The sequence below is a fragment of the Trichomycterus rosablanca genome, chromosome 2, assembly GCF_030014385.1.
Source record: "Trichomycterus rosablanca isolate fTriRos1 chromosome 2, fTriRos1.hap1, whole genome shotgun sequence".
NCBI classification, from domain to species: domain Eukaryota; kingdom Metazoa; phylum Chordata; class Actinopteri; order Siluriformes; family Trichomycteridae; genus Trichomycterus; species Trichomycterus rosablanca.
In genome coordinates, this window is record NC_085989.1 from 16,821,410 (window position 1) to 16,841,549 (window position 20,140).

General features: G+C 41.4%; 1 protein-coding gene across 1 annotated transcript in view; it reads right to left on the reverse strand.

Moving 5' to 3' along the window:
- Positions 1-5,457: 5,457 nt before the first annotated feature.
- hsf1 (heat shock transcription factor 1) overlaps positions 5,458-20,140 on the reverse strand; it is a 45,671-nt gene continuing 30,988 nt past the window's right edge. The window contains exons 7-14 of the mRNA XM_062990257.1: positions 19,768-19,855; positions 17,765-17,892; positions 17,432-17,671; positions 13,067-13,144; positions 10,997-11,102; positions 7,202-7,246; positions 6,959-7,025; positions 5,458-6,117 (exon numbers count right to left, since the gene is read on the reverse strand). Of these exons, the coding sequence (XP_062846327.1) occupies positions 5,942-6,117; positions 6,959-7,025; positions 7,202-7,246; positions 10,997-11,102; positions 13,067-13,144; positions 17,432-17,671; positions 17,765-17,892; positions 19,768-19,855 (928 nt within the window). The 3' untranslated portion in view covers positions 5,458-5,941. The remainder of the gene's footprint in view (positions 6,118-6,958; positions 7,026-7,201; positions 7,247-10,996; positions 11,103-13,066; positions 13,145-17,431; positions 17,672-17,764; positions 17,893-19,767; positions 19,856-20,140) is intronic.

Consider the following 20,140-nt stretch of genomic DNA (forward strand, 5'->3'; position numbering starts at 1 on the left):
CAATGCCATCCCTACAGTGAAGCATGGCGGTGGCAGCATCATGATGTGGGGATGTTTTTCAGCAGCGGGACCGGGGCGACTAGTTCCGATAGAGGGAAAGATTAATGCAGCTAAGTACGCCAAGATCCTTGAAGAAAACCTGTAGATGTTTGAGGCAAAAAAACCCTCAATCTATTATACGTAGAATGAGTCTGTAATGTAATAGAATGTGGAGAAGTTGAAAGGAGTGTACAGACCTTCTGGCTTGACTGTATGTATGTATGTATGTATGTATGTATGTAGTGGATTCAGTGGAATAAGTATTGTGTCTTTGACTTCTTGCACACTATTGTGTGGATTGGCACATACAAACAACCACAAACTACCTTCAAAAACATTTTTATTTAAAACAAATTACACAAAGTATTTTACATGCGTAACAAAATAATTTAGCTGTGTCTCTATTACAGATATCTACTAAATTGAGACTGATGATTGTAATGTTACAAATAATCAACAAAATATTATGTAATAATACGGCTCTCTACATCAGCTCACTATCCCTTTTTAAAAAGAAACCATGCTGAAGCAATCGAAACCACCAGGGGGCAAAATGTGCACAAATAATACATAAAAATTCACTCATTCAACCTGGTAGAGCTGATTTTAAATTGAAGTTGCACTTTGTTTTATTTAAAAAAAAAAAAGCTATTAAATTAACCACCCATAATTTCAGACAAAGCCCTGTCTGTGATAAAGAATGGGAGGGTCATAATTAATACATTTCAGTCTGATCTATTATGCTTGGTGATGTTCAGTGGTATATGAAGTTAATGACAACAGTTCATGTGAAAAAAATGTAAAAATTATTGTTAAATCTAGCGTCATAGTTTCTAGTCTCATCTTGGATCTGCGTTTACAAATCCTTCCACACTGCAGCTCGACTGAATTGGGTTAAAATTAATCCTAGTTTAGGCACAGACTGCTAGTCTGCAGCCAGAGCTGTAAAACCAACCCAGAAAACTTGTCAATCAATCCCATCCCATACCTATCAGTCATTAGTCTCTAATACCCGTGTCATCCTGATTAGGGCGGCTGTGAATTTGGAGCCTTCCTGGAAATGTAAGGCTGGAACACTTTGGCCCTGAGCAGATATAAACCATGACAAACTTCCCCCAAATGATGACCCGAGGTAAGGTACAAACATAGGTGCGGCATTTACACTACCCACTGCGCCAGCCTGCCATGTCATTTAATGACTGAAGGTGCACCAAACAACCAGCTACATTTAACAAACAGCCTCTATTCTATCCATCTACACAGCCGACTTGACAATAGTGAAAAAGGCTGAATGCTTTCCTCTTAATACCCTCGTGCACACCTTTCTCACATTCCTTGGTGTACTGGTACTTCAGTATGCACTTATTTGCACTTTGCTTACTACATCATCATTCCACCAAGGGTTTATGTCTGTGCCTAGCAGTCATGTGTGGGTCACAAATGAGTTGGTTCTTTTATGTGAACACTGGAGGCCAATTCACAATAAATGATATTACATAATGATAATGTGCTAGTCAGTGTCAAAAAGGCAAAACTGTCAGAAGTAACATCACTGTAAGTTAATAAAGCGGGAGCACTCAGGTGGCGCAGTGGTAATACACGCTAGCACACCAGAGCTGACATTTCGAACTCATCGGTTCGAAACTCAGCTCTGCCATCCGGCCGGGCTGGGCACCTACATGAACAAGGATTGGCTTGTTGTTCATACAGGGTGTGAAGCCGGATAGGGAATCTCTCATGGCTGATGCATATATGACCTCTGCTGGCTGATTGATGGAGCCTGCACAGAGACGGGGAACTGGTGCGTTGATCAGGGTGTGTTTCTCCGTACACAGAGCTGATATATAAACTCGCCTCATGCAGGTAAAAAGATGCAGTCGGCTACTGCACACGTGTCGGAGGGGGCACGTGTCAGTCTCACTCTTTTCAGTCGGAGCAGGGATCGGCATCAGTGGAGAGGAAGCATAATGCAATCGGGTAATTGGACGCTTTAAAGTCGGGAGAAAATGCATAAACAAAATATTTTAAAAAATAATAAAGTAGTAGCCCAGTGGTAACGGTACTGGACTAGTAATCAGAAGGTCTCTGGTTCAAGCCCCACCACCAATTAGTCGTCCTTAACCCTCAACTGCTGGACTGTAATTAGCCACAACTTTATATTATATTATATTATATTATATATATATATTCTCTACGCATTTTCTCCTTTTAGCGCGTCCAATTGCCCGATTCTCCACCAATGCCGATCCCTGCTCTGATTGAGGAGAACGAAGCTAACCCACGCCCCCTCCGACACGTGGGCAGCATGCCGTATGCATCTCATCACCTACACTTTGACGAGTGCAGTGCAGCTCAGCGTTGTGTACGGAGAGACACACCCTAAGAGCACTCTTTTCTCATCTCTGTGCAGGCGCCATCAATCAGCCAGCAGAGGTCGTAATTGCACCACTCATGAGAGAGACCCCATCCGTCTTAGTCCCGCCCATATCTCAACAACAGGCCAATCGTTGTTCATGTGGCCGCTCAGTTAGCCACAACTTTAAGCTGCTTTGAATAAAGGTGTCTGAATGACAAACGTAAATGTAAATGAGCGACCAGAGCTAGGAAGACGGGTCCTGCTGTGTTTAACGAATACTTTCATTTAATTGTTAGGCAGAAATTAAAAGCTTGCAGGGAAACAGTACTCTTATACACTCCAGCTGCTTTACATTCCGCACAAGCAGTAATCTGGAAGAGAGCCCAAGATCAAAACCTGGGTGGATCATGAATAACATTCATGTAAATCATATTACTTTAAAAGGTTAGTATCAATGAGATGATACAACAGTAACATTTAATACAAGAGCTGCAGCAAATTAAAATCTGTAAGCATTAAAAAACACATACATCAGGATGATAAAACAGGTGCAACTTCAAGGTTTAAATGTGAATTAAATATAACTCAAAAGCTAAACAAATAATATATGCATTAATCAAAACCAGAACTACATGTTTAAAATGGTACATCTGCACATAGTTGTTGGGCAATAAACATTTTTGGTTGCTTGAGTTAAAATAGTTTATTGAAACAATATTTTGATAAACAACACAATCCAATTAAAAGTCACACGCTCTGCATGCTTGATGAAGATCAATTATCAGTAGTAAGTAGTAGTAGTAAGGGCCGAAAGTGAGATCACAGGAATAAATTTAAATCATATAATCTGCATGACAACTGGAGTGGAAAAGTTGAATCATGTACTTAAAAATACATGAATTTTAGAAACTCTTCACTGAAAACCAAGTAAGCACGTATGTAAAATTTACCATATCACGTCCTTTGTGCTAAAGATCAGATAATCTTAAACTTCCCAATTAAGCACACGACTTTGATCTACGACTGCAGCAGACATGTCTCTGCTAGGGCGGGATGACCGGACTATGTGGGTGGAGTCTTCAAACACTGTGTAAGGACCCTGACTGGCAGATAGAGAGGCGCCTGTACAGAGTGCATAGGTGAAAAAGGGTTCAGCAAAAAGGGTTGCGTGCGGGTCGGAGGAGGCGTGAGGAGCAATATACCCACCTCACCGGCAATCAGGGATCCCCCAGCAGCGGAAGACAAATGGACTACGTTAAAATGGGAGAAAATAATCAATAGATATTGCTGTCATTGTTTACCTATTGCTACCTATTCAGAAGCCATGCTTCGGGTTTTCAGTGGAACATTTCATCAGTGGGAAACAGTGGGGCATCAGACTTACATACGTGTGTCAAATAGTTCTAAGCAAAGGGCTTTCTCATGTCGATGGTGGCTAAACTGAAGGTTTCTGAGGAAACAGTGCATGCCACTCTAGAACACTAAACCAGGATCAGGTGGGTCAAAAGTGACCTTGTGACCAACAGTCGCAGACCAATACATAAAGCTTTCTTTATTGAGAGAAAGAACCACAACTTCTACGCAGATTAAGAATGTGTTGAATAAAATCCCATCAACATCACTGAGTAAAACTACAGTCGATGGAAGGCTGCGCCATAGTGGTCTTAAAGTGGAAGGAGCAGTCAAACCAATTTCTGGGTAAGTAAATTTTGCAAAAGGCTTGGCATGGACTAAGACATTTAAACATTGGACAGTAGATAATGGGGGAAAAGAAATCCATGTTTGGATTAATGACAGTGAGATTAAAATGAACGGCAGGGTATCCAAACCATGGTGAAGCATGGTGAAGGGAATATTTGTGTCTGGGGACATGCACAGAATTGACTCCACCCTGACAAAGGAGTCCCACTCCATTCTTCAGAGAAATGCAATAACCTCTGGTTTGGATCTTTGTGCAATGATCTTTTGGTAAAATAGACCAAAGTTGATCAGGATCAGGGAGTGAAGACTGGTTTGAACTTTTCAGCTCCAGTGCATAATGTCATTACAGCAAACATGGGAATGTACACCGATCAGCCATAACATTAAAACCACCTCCTTGTTTCTACACTCACTGCCCATTCTATCAGCTCTACATACCACATAGAAGCACTTTGTAGTTCTACGATTACTGACTGTAGTCCATCTATTTCTTTCATGCTGTTCTTCAATGGTCAGGACTCTCCCAGGACCACTACAGAGCAGGTATTATTTAGGTGTTGGATCATTCTCAGCACTGCAGTGACGCCGACATGGTGGTGGTGTGTTAGTGTGTGTTCTGCTGGACTGCTGGAGTTTTTAAACTGAGAACAGTCCACCAACCAAATCAGCGTTTTATGACCACTAATGAAGGTCTAGAAGATGACCAACTTAAACAGCAGCAATAGATGAGCGATCGTCTCTGACTTTACATCTACAAGGTGGACCAACTAGGTAGGAGTGTCTAATAGAGTGGACAGTGAGTGGACACAGTATTTAAAACAGCGCTGCTGTGTCTGATCCACTCATACCAGCACAACACACACTAACACACCACCACCATGTCAGAGTCACTGCAGTGCTGAGAATGATCCACCACCCAAATAATACCTGCTCTGCGGTGGTCCTGTGAGAGTCCTGACCATTGAAGAACAGCATAAAATGGAGCTAACAAAGCATGCAGAGAAACAGATGGACTACAGTCAGTAATTGTAGAACTACAAAGTGCTTCTATATGGTAAGTGGAGCTGATAAAATAGACAGTAAGTGTAGAAACAAGGAGGTTTTAATGTTATGGTTGATCAGTGTATCAAATACTAAGAAATTGTAAATATAAAATTCATGTAATAACTCAACTTTCCACAAACAATATATTTGGTTATAGAATTTGTGCTGTATTAAAAAGGCATTTTCCCTAGTGGTCTCAGACTTTAGGCCCCCACTACATGTGTTGTGTTAGTTAAAGCCCCACTCGGGAATCGCCAACACTAGCAAACGATTCTCCAGAGAAACCTGTGTGAAAATATTTGACAGTAAGCAAAGCATTTATTGATAATAATACTTTATATTTAATGCCAACATTGTTTATGTATTATATATGCAATACATTACAACTACATTCCTAACATTAAAATATGAATTATTTCATGTTGTATAGGCAATTTATATGAGCTAAGCTACTAATTATGTCAAGTCTTATTCTCACATGATAAGGTCAATGCTAGTATCACCATTAAACAGGCTTGGTTGTTCCAGATTTGGGCTTTAACTTATTACCTTCCCGGTAAAGCTATTACAGGACATAATTGAACATAAGTATTTAAACTGTACCAATTCTATAAACAATACAATTATGAAAAAAGTGGATATTGCTGTCAAGGGTTCAAAGCAAACAGGCCAAGAAAGCCAAAGTGAGATTTGAACATAAAATACAGAAAAAGAAAACAATTAAAATACAAACCCCACACACCTAAATCAATTTCCATTTGTTTGTTTCCTCTATAGATTGGGGTCCTGGGGTACTGTAGTCTAGTAATCAGTGGTAAGAAGTGAGATGGTAGGATCTTCTACAGAGTCTTGGGTAAAATAAGAGTCTCCCTCCAGCTCAAGCAGACTGGGAAGGTACTCCGCATCTGTGTCTGTGTTCACTGTGGTCACCGGGTCAGTCACCATTGGCTGAGATGTGTACTGAACCAGCTGCTTTCCTGAAACACCCCAAAAAATGGCCAAGCGTTAATTACATTAAAAACCTGATGTGCATGTTTTAACTAACTTTAATAAAGCATCTATCTATCTATGTTAGTGGCACTTTGTAGTTCTACAATTATTGACTGTAGTCCATCTATTTCTCTACATACATTTTTAGCCTGCTTTAACCCTGTTCTTCAATGGTCAGGACCCCCACAGAGCAGGTATTATTAAGGTGGTGGATCATTCTCAGCACTGCAGTGACACTGACATGGTGGTGGTGTGTTAGTGTGTGTTGTGCTGGTATGAGTGGATCAGACACAGCAGCGCTGCTGGAGTTTTTAAACACCTCGCTGTCACTGCTGGACTGAGAATAGTCCACCAACCAAAAACATCCAGCCAACAGCGTCCCGTGGGCAGCATCCTGTGACCACTGATGAGGGTCTAGAAGATGACCAACTCAAGCAGCAATAGATGAGCGATCATCTCTGACTTTACATCTACAAGGTGGACCAACTAGGTAGGAGTGTCTAATAGAGTGGACAGTGAGTGGACACAGTATTTAAAACAGCGCTGCTGTGTCTGATCCACTCGTACCAGCACAACACACACTAACACACCACCACCATGTCAGTGTCACTGCAGTGCTGAGAATGATCCACCACCTTAATAATATCTGCTCTGTGGTGGTCCTGACCATTAAAGAACAGGGTGAAAGCAGGCTAAAAAGGTATGTAGAGAAACAGATGGACTAAAGTCAGTAATTGTAGGACTACAAAGTGATTCTATTTGGTAAGTAGAGCTGATAAAATGGACAGTGTGTGTAGAAATAATAAATAAATCAATCAAATTTTATACCTGATCTGACAGAGTTAACACCGGATTCTGTTTCCTTGGCTGGTTCTGATGAGAGCAGTTCCTGAATCTGTAATAACATCAGTTTTATTTATTTATTTCGTAACAAGCATCATAAGTCTTCATACCATATACAGAAATTATCACATATGAACCCTCAACAGAATTAACCATGACCAAGACCAATTTGTAAGATGTTCACAAGATTATCAGGGTAAAATCTATAAATGAAATGTAGAGACTTACACTTGTTAAACTGTCCAGGTCGAAGTCTGTGTTCGAACTGAAGATCTACAAAACATTTAGACAGCAGGGTTAGTATAAAATACAACAACCTGCTCACCTCAACCAAACAGATAAAAGGTTTGTAAAATAAGAGCTCAGAGAGCTGTACCACAAAAATAGCATAACATAACCAGCTTTCTTAAAAAGTAAAAAAGTGCTTTAATTGGGACAGTAGGAAAAAAGCAAATAAGTGTTTGTCATTTACTTTAACATACCTTGAACCCAAGGTATCTCATGTTTTGTCTGATCACCTTCATTTCATATGTTAATATACAGTGGTGTTCAAAAAAATAGCAGTGACTTTAAAAAAGTGAATAAAGCACAAAATCATTATAATAACTTTTATTTCCATAAATGCAAACACACTGAAAATACTACACTTTCAATTCTAAATCAAAACATTAACTACATTTAGCCAGTTTGTGTTAATCCTTTACAGAAAGTTAAGAAAAATGAATATTAGGCTGTTCAAAAAAATAGCAGTGCCAGCATTTTTCTTTAAAAACTAAAAAAATGTATCTATAACATGAAAAATGTTTGAGGTTTCACTTAACTTTAAATTACTGAACTAATATTTAGTGGCATAACAATTATTTCCAAGATCTGTGTTGCATGGAGTCGACCAACTTCTGGCACCTCTGAACAGGTATTCCAGTCCAGGATGATTACACTACATTCCACAGTTCTTCTGCAATTTTGGGTTTTGCCTCAAAAAAACGCGCTTCAGATATCAGAACACAAGTTCTCTATGGGATTGAAGTCAGGGGATTGGGCTGGTCACTCTATTACCTCAATCTTGTTTGTCTGTAACCAAGATGTTTTGGGTCATTGTCATGTTGAAACACCCATTTTAAGGACATTTATTCTTCGACATAGGGCAACATGATCTCCTCAAGTATTTTGATATATTTAAACTGATCCATGATCCCTCGTATGTGATAAATAGACGTAACACCATGGTATGAAAAACATCCCCATATCATCATTTTGTACCACCGTGCTTTACTGTCTTCACAGTGAACTTTGACTTGAATTCAGTGCTCGATGGTCGTCTGACATACTGTCTACGGCCACTAGACCCAAAAAGAACAATTTTGCTTTCATCAGTCCACAAATGTTGAGCCGTTTCTCTTTGGACCAGTCATTGTGTTCCTTGGCAAATTTGAACCCATTCAGGACACGTCTTTATCTTAACAACGAGACTTTGCAGGAGTTCTTGCTGGTAAATTGGCTTCACTTAATCATCTTCTGTACTTACTGGTAACTTCAGATGTTCCTTGATCAATCTGGAGGTGATCACTGGCTGAACCTTTGCCATTCTGGCTATTCTCTGATCCATTCGAACAGTAGTTCCACGCTTCCTTCTGCGTCTTTCAGGTTTTTCAGGTCACTTTAAGGCATTTTAGCTGAGCAGCCAATAATGTGCTGCACTTCTCTGTATGTTTTTTCCCTCTACAATCAACTTTTTAATCAAAGTACGCTGTTCATCAGAACAATGTCTGGAACAACCCATTTTACCCAGTATTTCAAAAGGAAATGTGCTATGACCAACCTGTGCAACATTTGCCACCCTCCTACGTTAAATAAGGGCCAAAATTGACACCCATTCTTCTGCAGAATGAATGACTTCACCAATTGAACTCCTCACTGCTATTATTTTGAACAAGCCCCTTTCAATCAATGCTTCGATTACTCATAATGAGCAACATGCATGTCCTAATTGTTGGGTTTGTTTTGTTTTCATTACTCTACTACACTTTCAAGTAAATTTTTTGCTATGTAGAAATATCACTTCTACTAAAAACAGTGATTTATCAAGTTAATGGTGTTGGACTGCTATTTTTTTGAACACCACTGTACGTCCATTCTTGGATTTTAGGCTTGAAACACATTCCAAAAAGGCAATAAAGTTGTAATAGTGGCATTTTGGTAGTGAGGTGTAAAAAAGGGGCAAGGGCACAAGCCTAAGCTGAACACCCATGATCTCTGATCCACCAGATTTCACAGACGGTGCAAGGCTATATAGTTTGTAGGCCTTTCAATATATCTGTCTAGCCATTAAACAACAAATGTCAGGCCAAGCTGGCCAAATTTTAAGCTTTCTATTCTTATAAAGAGCTTTTCTCAAGCTTTGCACGACTTTAACCTTGGCCCTAGGAGCCTATTTCGAACCACTGCAGACTTTACCCCAGCTGATGTTCTGATATTCTTTTCGTAGGTCATTATGTGATTAGAGAATTGTCAGTTCAAAAAGAACAATTCAAGATTACAAATAACTTGGGTCTTTTAACATATTTACATTTTCTGCATTTAGTCCAGAGCGACTTATGCCTAGTTCACACCACGATTTTTGCAGTGATTTTCGCTCGGCGTCTGGTCGGCGCTATATTTGCCGGCTCGGGAGCAACTCGGCGTTTGCTCGGCGATCAAAACTCGGCTCTCAATCGCTATGTGTGAACTACCCAACAACTCCATCCGAGCGGCTTGCAGAGTGCTCGCCGAGCGCTCTGCGACCGAAGCGAGATTTCTAGCATGTCAGATATCAAGATCGGAGTTGCCCGACTGGCAGTGAGTGCTATGTCGAACAGCCAATGAGAACGCAAGATACGGTGTGAGGGGAAATACAGGGGAGGCGTTGTAAAAAGGTGGGACTGGGACATAATATAGTTTATATCAGAATACACCAGCACACACACAAGTTATACAGTATTTCTGACCTTATCGTTCTCTGTACTATACATAACACCAATGTTGCATTGCAAAAATATTTATTAACCTCCAACTCACTATAGAACAATCCAAACAAATCCACTCAGATTCATTTATTTTTTCTCCTTGATTTAATGCTGCACATCAGCGCATTAACAATTTTGATTGCTCGCTACTTGTTGATGTGCATTTTTGGACGTGGTATCATTAAACCTTAAATCGTCACTTCTTGCGTTTGTTTTCATGACAAAACGTAGTTTGGGAGACCAGAGAAGCTCGCCTGCGATTCCAGTTGGTGATAGATGGTGTAGTGTGAAACCCCCTATCGCCGATCAGTCGTGTAGTGTGAAAACCACACCGACTTAAGAGAATTCCGATTACAAGAGATGTATTGTGAACTGTACAGTGACCCGACGACTTGGAAAGTCGTGTAGCGTGATGGAGGTTTTTAATCGTCTTTTGAAGCCAGTGAGAGGCTCAGATATTCTGACAGACAAGAGAAGTTCGTTCCACCACTTGGGTGCAAGTACAGAGAAGAGCCTTGATACTTGTCTTCCTTTAGTCCTGGGTGGAGGATCAAGTCGAGCGAGACTAGTGGCTCGGAGGTTGCGTGGTACAGAGCGGGGTTTGATTAGACCTCGATGGTAGCTTGGGGCTGGTCCATTTTTGGCTTTGTAGGCGAGCATCAGTGTTTGAAACTGAATGCATGCAGCTACAGGAAGCCAGTGTATATACTGTACCTAGTACTTAATACTGTAAAAAGAAATCTTAGTCCCTATGGGACAAGACCAAAAGCTACTGTAGATCGTATGATTGATTGTATCAGCAAAACAACGCCAGGCCTCATTCTGCACACAACGAAACAGCATAACTCTGTAAACAAGAGTCTGTATGCTTGATCTGCCTCCAATTGAAAATCTATGGCACATCATGAAGAGAAGAATCAGACAACGACTGCTATGTTTCTGCTGTGTTGTTGCATTAAGCAGTCACATGGCATTTTTGACCCGGTTTTATTCGGTTTAGTCTTTGGAAATGGATACTCACCTCATAGAGGGGTGAAGAATCAAAGCTGAAGGGCTGTACATTTAAAATCGTTTGGAGGTTCTCCAAGCCACTGTCAATGCTGTCCAAGTGTTCAGAGAGTTCAGTCCTAGAAAAAACATAACCACACACTCATACAGATGCTAAAGAAAAACAAAGTCAAGACACCTTTATCTTCGTGATCGTGGTTTCCATTTGTTTTTCCACACACGGGTTAAAGGGGAATCAAAGCTTGACAATACATCATTGACAAGGAAGTACATTCATTTTTAGTGACAACCACAAAGCAACAGAGCTGTGCCACCTACTTGCGAACATGGAAATGTGGCCAAACTGTGAAGTTTTGGATCATACTGAACGGGAGGTCAAAGAGGTATGAAAGAGCACATGTAATGCATTCAGTATGCCATGCCCCACTTCAAGATTACCAAATAGGAATATACTTTAACCATCACAGATTTATTTCATACTGCCCTTAGGAAGCTGCCACCCCTCATCCTGGAGATCAAGAATTTTCAATCAATAAATGACTCTAGAATTACTAGAAATTATTTTGTCTTATATTCATATAATTAAAGGCAAACACATTCCACCTAAATGTATAAGACATCTGTATTTGTCTTGTTTTTATTCAAGACATATCAATACTCTTCTACACTGATCAGCCATACCATTTAAACCACCTCGTTTCTACACTCACTGTCCATGTTATCAGCTCCACTTACCATATAGTAGCACTTTGTAGTTCTACAATTACTAACTGTTGTCCATCTGTTACTCTGCATGCTTTGTTAGCCCCCGTTCATGCTGTTCTTCAATGGTCAGGACCCCCACAGGACCACTACAGAGCAGGTATTTTTTGGGTGGTGGATCATTCTCAGCACTGCAGTGACACTAACATGGTGGTGGTGTGTTAGTGTGTGTTGTGCTGGTATGAGTGGATAAGACACAACAGCGCTGCTGGAGTTTTTAAACACCTCACTGTCACTGCTGGACTGAGAATAGTCCACCAAAAAAATATCCAGCCAACAGTGCCCCGTGGGCAGCGTCCTGTGACCACTGATCAAGATCTCAAAGATGACCAACTCGAACAGCAGCAATAGATGAGCCATCGTCTCTGACTTTACAACTTGGTAGGAGTTGTGGACAGTGGACAGTGAGTGGACACAGTATTTAAAAACTCCAGCAGCGCTGCTGTGTCTGATCCACTCATACCAGCACAACACACACCAACACAAAACAACCATGTCAGTGTCACTGCAGTGCTGAGAATCATCCACTACCTAAATAATACCTGCTCTGTGGGGGTCCTGACCATTGAAGAACAGGGTAAAAGCAGGCTAAAAAGCATGCAGAGTAACAGATGGATTACAGTCAGTAATTGTAGAACTACAAAGTGCTTTGGTATGGTAAGTGGAGCTGATAAAATGGACAGTGAGTGTAGAAACAAGGAGGTTTTAATGTTATGGCTGATCAGTGTATTTATTCACTGGTACAACCTCCACTGGCAGCAGCAATGTTTCTTGTAGCTGTACAACCATGAGGAGGAATTACAAATTAATCTGGGATTTCTTGTTAAAAAAACAATTTTCCAGGCTTGAGGCAGAAACCCAGATGCAAACCAAATCAAAAAGGGTTTATATTGGTGTGCGGTTTTGCCCCCCCCGTCAGAGAATTATATGGTGTCAGTTGGGTTCTTTTTCATCTCCTTTAGCATTGCAGGTTGTGCTCTTGGTGTGATCTTTACAGAGCACCCACTCCATCAACAAGTTTTAAGACCTAACTTTGGGATTTGTTTTAGGTTTCTCATTTCATTTTACACTGGGGTGCTTAAGTAAAAAATAGAACTGTTTGTGTTATGAGTTTTAGGCAGAATGTGTTTGTCTTGTGACAATTTTTCAACCAGTGACTGCATCTGAACCAACACATTAAATGTGCATATCACATTGCGGATGGATGAAGTGGCTAAACTCCCTAGGGCTAGAAACTGATAGCGGCTGCTATCCGGAGTTAGTAGCTTAAAGAGCACAGCACTGTGTGTTCTGGGTCGGCATGGCCAACTGAAATGCTAACCGTGGATGTGGTCTGAGGTGAGGAGACGAAGAGGAGAGGCTGGAAAAAGGGTGGAACACCTCAGATGTCTTGGGAGAACTGAAAAGATAGAAGCACAACATAGCACTGTTGAAAGTGGAGGGTGAGGCACTACACAATTACTGCTCTCCCACTGAGAAAGGCCCAGACTTACGAGCGGCTAGGAGAAGGAATGCTTGCACGGTCAACATCAAATTAATACAACCTGCTCAGTATTAAAAACAAGGTAATGAAGAGCAAACCACTAGTACCTAAAAGTTTTACTTAGGAAAAGAGAAACAGTGGATTATCCACAGACACCAGGCCTTCAAAGCTCAAATGAAAGGGGTGAAAGTTAACAAAGAGGTCTTTAGGGCATAAGCTCATGGACTACAGACAAGGGACACATAACCTGAGGTCAAATATGAAAAGATTTGCAGATATGTATGTAAATCATTTTACTATTTATATAAAAAAGACTGATCTATTTAACTGACATTACGTTAATGAGCATCCAAGTGTAATAATAAGCAAAATCTCTACACAGTTTAAACACTGCATGGCATTTATCATGTTCTTCAACTGTCTGTGTGGTTCTTTGCCAATCTATCAAAACCATGCAAGTTCAAAAGCTACTCTAAACAGCGCTTGGTTATTTACTTATTCACTTATTGAATTAATAAAATGAAATGGTGACACATCTATGATGTAGTCCCATCCTTTACCAAGTGTTTTTGTAAACTGAAGATGGAAGTCCACCTATGTAAAACATCAGATTAAATCTACTCGATTTGGGCAATCTGAGTTCGAATCTCAGCTCTGCTACCAGTCGGCTGGGCGCCCCCTAGCAGGCAAAAAAAAAAAAGGGCCATTAAGTCTGCTGGGTGGGAAAAGACCAGACTAAAAAGGGGTGGGGTCTTCAACACTGTAAGGACCCTAGTTAGTAACATGGGGCGCATGAACAGATCATTGCGTGACTGTCCGTGTGCGAGACTGGCCTCATGTGCAAATCAACCAAGGTATGGGAGAATAAGAGGGGGTCGGTAGACTGTGCTCTCGTCAAAGGGACAAGCTAATATACCCTCCTTGGATGTGATCAGGGTCCCCAGCAGCGAAAGACTGATTGGCTATGCTAAATTGGGAGTATGTAAGAGAAGAATGTAAGCTTTTTTAACCTACCTACCTACCTACCTACCTACCTACCTACCTACCTACAGTGTATCACAAAAGTGAGTACACCCCTCACATTTCTGCAGATATTTAAGTATATCTTTTCATGGGACAACACTGACAAAATGACACTTTGACACAATGAAAAGTAGTCTGTGTGCAGCTTATATAACAGTGTAAATTTATTCTTCCCTCAAAATAACTCAATATACAGCCATTAATGTCTAAACCACCGGCAACAAAAGTGAGTACACCCCTAAGAGACTACACCCCTAAATGTCCAAATTGAGCACTGCTTGTCATTTTCCCTCCAAAATGTCATGTGATTTGTTAGTGTTACTAGGTCTCAGGTGTGCATAGGCAGCAGGTGTGTTCAATTTAGTAGTACAGCTCTCACACTCTCTCATACTGGTCACTGAAAGTTCCAACATGGCACCTCATGGCAAAGAACTCTCTGAGGATCTTAAAAGACGAATTGTTGCGCTACATGAAGATGGCCAAGGCTACAAGAAGATTGCCAACACCCTGAAACTGAGCTGCAGCACAGTGGCCAAGATCATCCAGCATTTTTAAAGAGCAGGGTCCACTCAGAAAAGACCTCGCGTTGGTCGTCCAAAGAAGCTGAGTGCATGTGCTCAGCGTCACATCCAACTGCTGTCTTTGAAAGATAGGCGCAGGAGTGCTGTCAGCATTGCTGCAGAGATTGAAAAGGTGGGGGGTCAGCCTGTCAGTGCTCAGACCATACGCCGCACACTACATCAAATTGGTCTGCATGGCTGTCACCCCAGAAGGAAGCCTCTTCTGAAGTCTCTACACAAGAAAGCCCGCAAACAGTTTGCTGAAGACATGTCAACAAAGGACATGGATTACTGGAACCATGTCCTATGGTCTGATGAGACCAAGATTAATTTGTTTGGTTCAGATGGTCTCAAGCATGTGTGGCGGCAATCAGGTGAGGAGTACAAAGATAAGTGTGTCATGCCTACAGTCAAGCATGGTGGTGGGAATGCCATGGTCTGGGGCTGCATGAGTGCAGCAGGTGTTGGGGAGTTACATTTCATTGAGGGACACATGAACTCCAATATGTACTGTGAAATACTGAAGCAGAGCATGATCCCCTCCCTCCGGAAACTGGGTCGCAGGGCAGTGTTCCAGCATGATAATGACCCCAAACACACCTCTAAGACGACCACTGCTTTATTGAAGAGGCTGAGGGTAAAGGTGATGGACTGGCCAAGCATGTCTCCAGACCTAAACCCAATAGAACATCTTTGGGGCATCCTCAAGCGGAAGGTGGAGGAGCGCAAAGTCTCGAATATCCGCCAGCTCCGTGATGTCGTCATGGAAGAGTGGAAAAGCATTCCAGTGGCAACCTGTGAAGCTCTGGTAAACTCCATGCCCAGGAGAGTTAAGGCAGTTCTGGGAAATAATGGTGGCCACACAAAATATTGACACTTCAGGAACTTTCACTAAGGGGTGTACTCACTTTTGTTGCCGGTGGTTTAGACATTAATGGCTGTATATTGAGTTATTTTGAGGGAAGAATAAATTTACACTGTTATATAAGCTGCACACAGACTACTTTTCATTGTGTCAAAGTGTAATTTTGTCAGTGTTGTCCCATGAAAAGATATACTTAAATATCTGCAGAAATGTGAGGGGTGTACTCACTTTTGTGATACACTGTACCTACCTACCTACCTACCTACCTACCTACCTACCTACCTACCTACCTACCTACCTACCTACCTATGCCGTGTGTACTCTTGTGAGTTATATTCACGGCAGGAAAGGTTAATGTGGGTGTTTTGTATCCGTTAGATAGTCTCTGATATTATATGTGTATTCCTATATGCTTTATCTTTCGCATGTACAAACCCAAATTAGAAAAAGTTGGGACAGCATGGAAAATGCAAATGTCATCTTGAAGGCAGCATATGTTGCTCTAAGATCTCAATGTACTTTTCTGCATTAATGCCACCATCACAGAAGTGTACATTACATTTGCTAGGGGTACTGACACAGCCCCATACCATGACAGACTTCTGGCTGTTGCTGATAACAGTCTGGATGCTCCTTTTCGTCTTTGGTTCAAAGCACACATTGTACATTTCTTCCAAAAAAGACCTGGAATGCTGATTTGTCCGACCACAATACGTTTCCACTTTGTGATGGTCCATCCTAGATGTCTCAGAGCCCAGAGAACTTGACACCTCTTCTGGATATGATTTAACATAAGGCTTCTTTTTTTGCACAGTAAAGTTTTAAGTGCATTTGTCCATGTAACTCTGTACTGGAAGTCTTTGACAAAGGTTTGCCAAAGTAATCCCATTGCCCATGTTGTTATATCAGCTATTGATAAGACAGTTCTTAAAGCAGTGCTGTGTGAGGTATCAAAGGGCACAGATGTCCAGCTTAAGCTTGCACCCTTTCCCTTTAAGCACTGAAATTCCTCTACATTCCTTGAATGGTTTAATGATATTATGCACTGTAGAGGGAGAAATATGCAAATCCCTTCCAATCTTTCTTTGAGGTACATTGTTTATAAACATTTCAATAATTTTCTCACACATTTGTTGACAAACTGGAAATCCTCTGGTCATCTTTGCTCAAAGACTCATGGATACTGCTTTTGAACCAAATCATGATTATAATCACCTGTTGACATATCCGCTTCATTACTCCTAAATTGCCCTGTCCTAACTTCTTTGGAATGCGTTGCAGGTCTGAATTGCAGGAATATATAAATAAATGAAATGAACTTGACCAGAAAAAACATCTTGTACGGTCTACAATGAAATGAAACTCATGAAAAGCATTTTATAAATGTGCATTTTCCACACTGTCCCAACTTTTTTTAATTTGCATTGTATGTATCTGCTCTGTATCTGAGCATAGAGAGGGCTCAGGCTGTATTCCCTATGCTTCACAGCACAATAATGAATCCTGCCTTGAGCTATCTTTAGTGGTAGTCACGGGGTAGTGGTAGCTGTAGTTTGCCCCTGAAATTGTAGGTAATGTATTTAACAGTGAGTTTAATTTTTGACCTCTTCTACAGGAGCATACAGTACCAATCTGGCTGCTCATGATCAGTCTTGTTTGTTATAAACTACCATTAAAAATCTAATTCTCAACAGCTTTTGGACACTGTTCAGCTCCTTATAAGTCATTAAAATTCCAAACAGTAATGATACTCACTTGTCCAAACATGCCACGCTTAAGCATTTTTGGTGTAGAGGATGCTGAGTGGGGGCAGGCGCTGATTCACTTTCCTGCAGAATTGAGTTGATGAAGGTGTCAGGGGAGAGAGGCGTGTCTACAAGCAAGTTAGACCCTGGTCCAACTTCCACTCTGACTGGACATTCATCTTCATCCTCTTCTGGACAGTAGACAGGGCTGGATGGCTCCTCTTTAATGTGCACCAACGGGCTTGTTGTTCTGTTCGGAATATAGAATAGACAATTGAATGTAAGATGCTGGAAGAGTCGATACAGAACATCTTAATCATGTTTAGAGCTTAACATGTCTTGCCTGTCCTCAAGCCACTGTTCTGTAATGAGGGGGCTGGCCTGATCTGTGATGTCTGAGATGATCGGCCCGGTCTTGACTGGTGAGGTGGAAGAGTAGATGCCGGTTCCAGTGAAAGTCATGTCAGGGGACTACAAGTGGAAGCAAACACAACACATTTAAAAGGGGTCATATTGTAGAATCCCGGTTACATTTAGCTTGTTAAAGTGTGAAGTAACTCGAAGTAACAATGACGTGACTTCTCATTAAAATACTGATCAAATTAAAATACCATGAATGCAATCATTTTACCTACACACTGGATTTAGAATAGGTTTATATACACTATACTGCCAAAAGTATTCACTCGTCTGCCTTCACACACACATGAACTTGAGTGACTACCATTCTTAATCCACAGGGTTTAATATGTTGTCGGCCCACCCTTTGCAGCTATAACGGCTTTAACTCTTCTGGGAAGGCTTTCCACAAGGTTTAGGAGTGTGTTTATGGGAATTTTTGATCATTCATCCAGAAGCGCATTTGTGAGGTCAGACACCGATGTTGGACGAGAAGGCCTGGCTCACAGTCTCCGCTCTAATTCATTCCAAAGGTGTTCTATCGGGTTGAGGTCAGGACTCCACACCAAACTCGCTCATCCATGTCTTTATGGACCTTGTTTTGTGCACTGGTGCGCAGTCATGTTGGAACAGGAAGGGGCCATCCCCAAACTGTTCCCACAATGTTGGGAGCATGAAATTGTCCAAAATCTCTTGGTATGCTGAAGCATTAAGAGTTCCTTTCACTGGAACTAAGGGGCCGAGCCCAACTCCTGAGAAACAACCCCACACCATAATCCCCCCCTCCACCAAACTTTACACTTGGCACAATGCAGTCAGACAAGTAGCGTTCTCCTGGCAACCGCCAAACCCAGACTCGTCCATCAGATTGCCAGACGGAGAAGCGTGATTCGTCACTCCAGAGAACACGTCTCCACTGCTCTACAGTCCAGTGGCGGCGTGCTTTACACCACTGCATCCGACGCTTTGCATTGCGCTTGGTGATGTAAGGCTTGGATGCAGCTGCTCGGCCATGGAAACCCATTCCATGAAGCTCTCTACACACTGTTCTTCAGCTAATCTGAAGGCCACATCAAGTTTGGAGGTCTGTAGTGATTGACTTTGCAGGAAGTTGGCGATCTCTGCGCACCATGCGCCTCAACATCCGCTGACTTCACTCTGTCATTTTACGTGCTGTCGTTCCCAATCGCTTCCACTCTGTTATAATGGCACTGACAGTTGACAGTGGAATATTCAGTAGCGAGGAAATTTCACGACTGGACTTGTTGCACAGGTGGCATCCTATCACGGTACCACGCTGGAATTCACTGAGCTCCTGAGAGTGACCCATTCTTTCACTAATGTTTGTAGAAGCAGTCTGCATGCCTAGGTGCTTGGTTTTATACACCTGTGGCCAAGAAAGTGACTGGTACACCTGAATTCAATGATTTGGATGGGTGAGTGAATACTTTTGGCAATATAGTGTAGCTGTTTAACAAGGCCTGGACCACGATTGAATCTCTGAATCAAACGCGCACCGATTTATGGAGTTGTTTAAGCACAACATCATAATGAAAAAGTGAGTTTAATTGCTATTAGGGATGCCAATTTGTTACCTTTGTTTAACTGATAACCAAGTGTCATTAACTGATGGTTAACCAATGAAGCAATTTATATTTTAAGCTGCTAGTCCTCTTTTTAAAAAAAATCTATTTATTCATTTTCCCTTTTCTCTCGATCTAGTCGTATCCATTTACCCAGTTAGAACTCTCATCCACTGCTGCAGGCCGTAATCAACACATGCCCCCTCCACCAGTAGTGGGCAATCACTTCTTTTTCATTTGCACGAGGTGGGTTCATGCAGAAATCAGTATAGCATAAGGAGAGTCAAGCTCTGATCTCCAAAGGTTTGCATATCACAACATCACAGCTATAAAATGAAGTAAATAATACCATAATACAACTCACAGAGATATTGGGTGAGGGCTCCAGGGAGTACTGCTTGCTAAACTTGGGCATGGAGTGTGCTGTGCTGCTATCGTTCAGCATCAGAGGTCTGAAGAGAAAATAAAAAAAAAAATGAATAAGAAAGTGCGAGAGCTGCATCACAATTTACACTGATCAGTCATAACATTAAAACCACCTCCTTGTTTCTACACTCACTGTCCATTTTATCAGCTTTGTAGTTCTACAATTACTGACTGTAGTCCATCTATTTCTCTACATACCTTTTTAGCCTACTTTCACCCTGTTCTTCAATGGTCAGCACCCCCACAGGACCACTACAGAGCAGGTATTATTTAGGTGGTGGATGATACTCAGCACTGCAGTGACACTGACA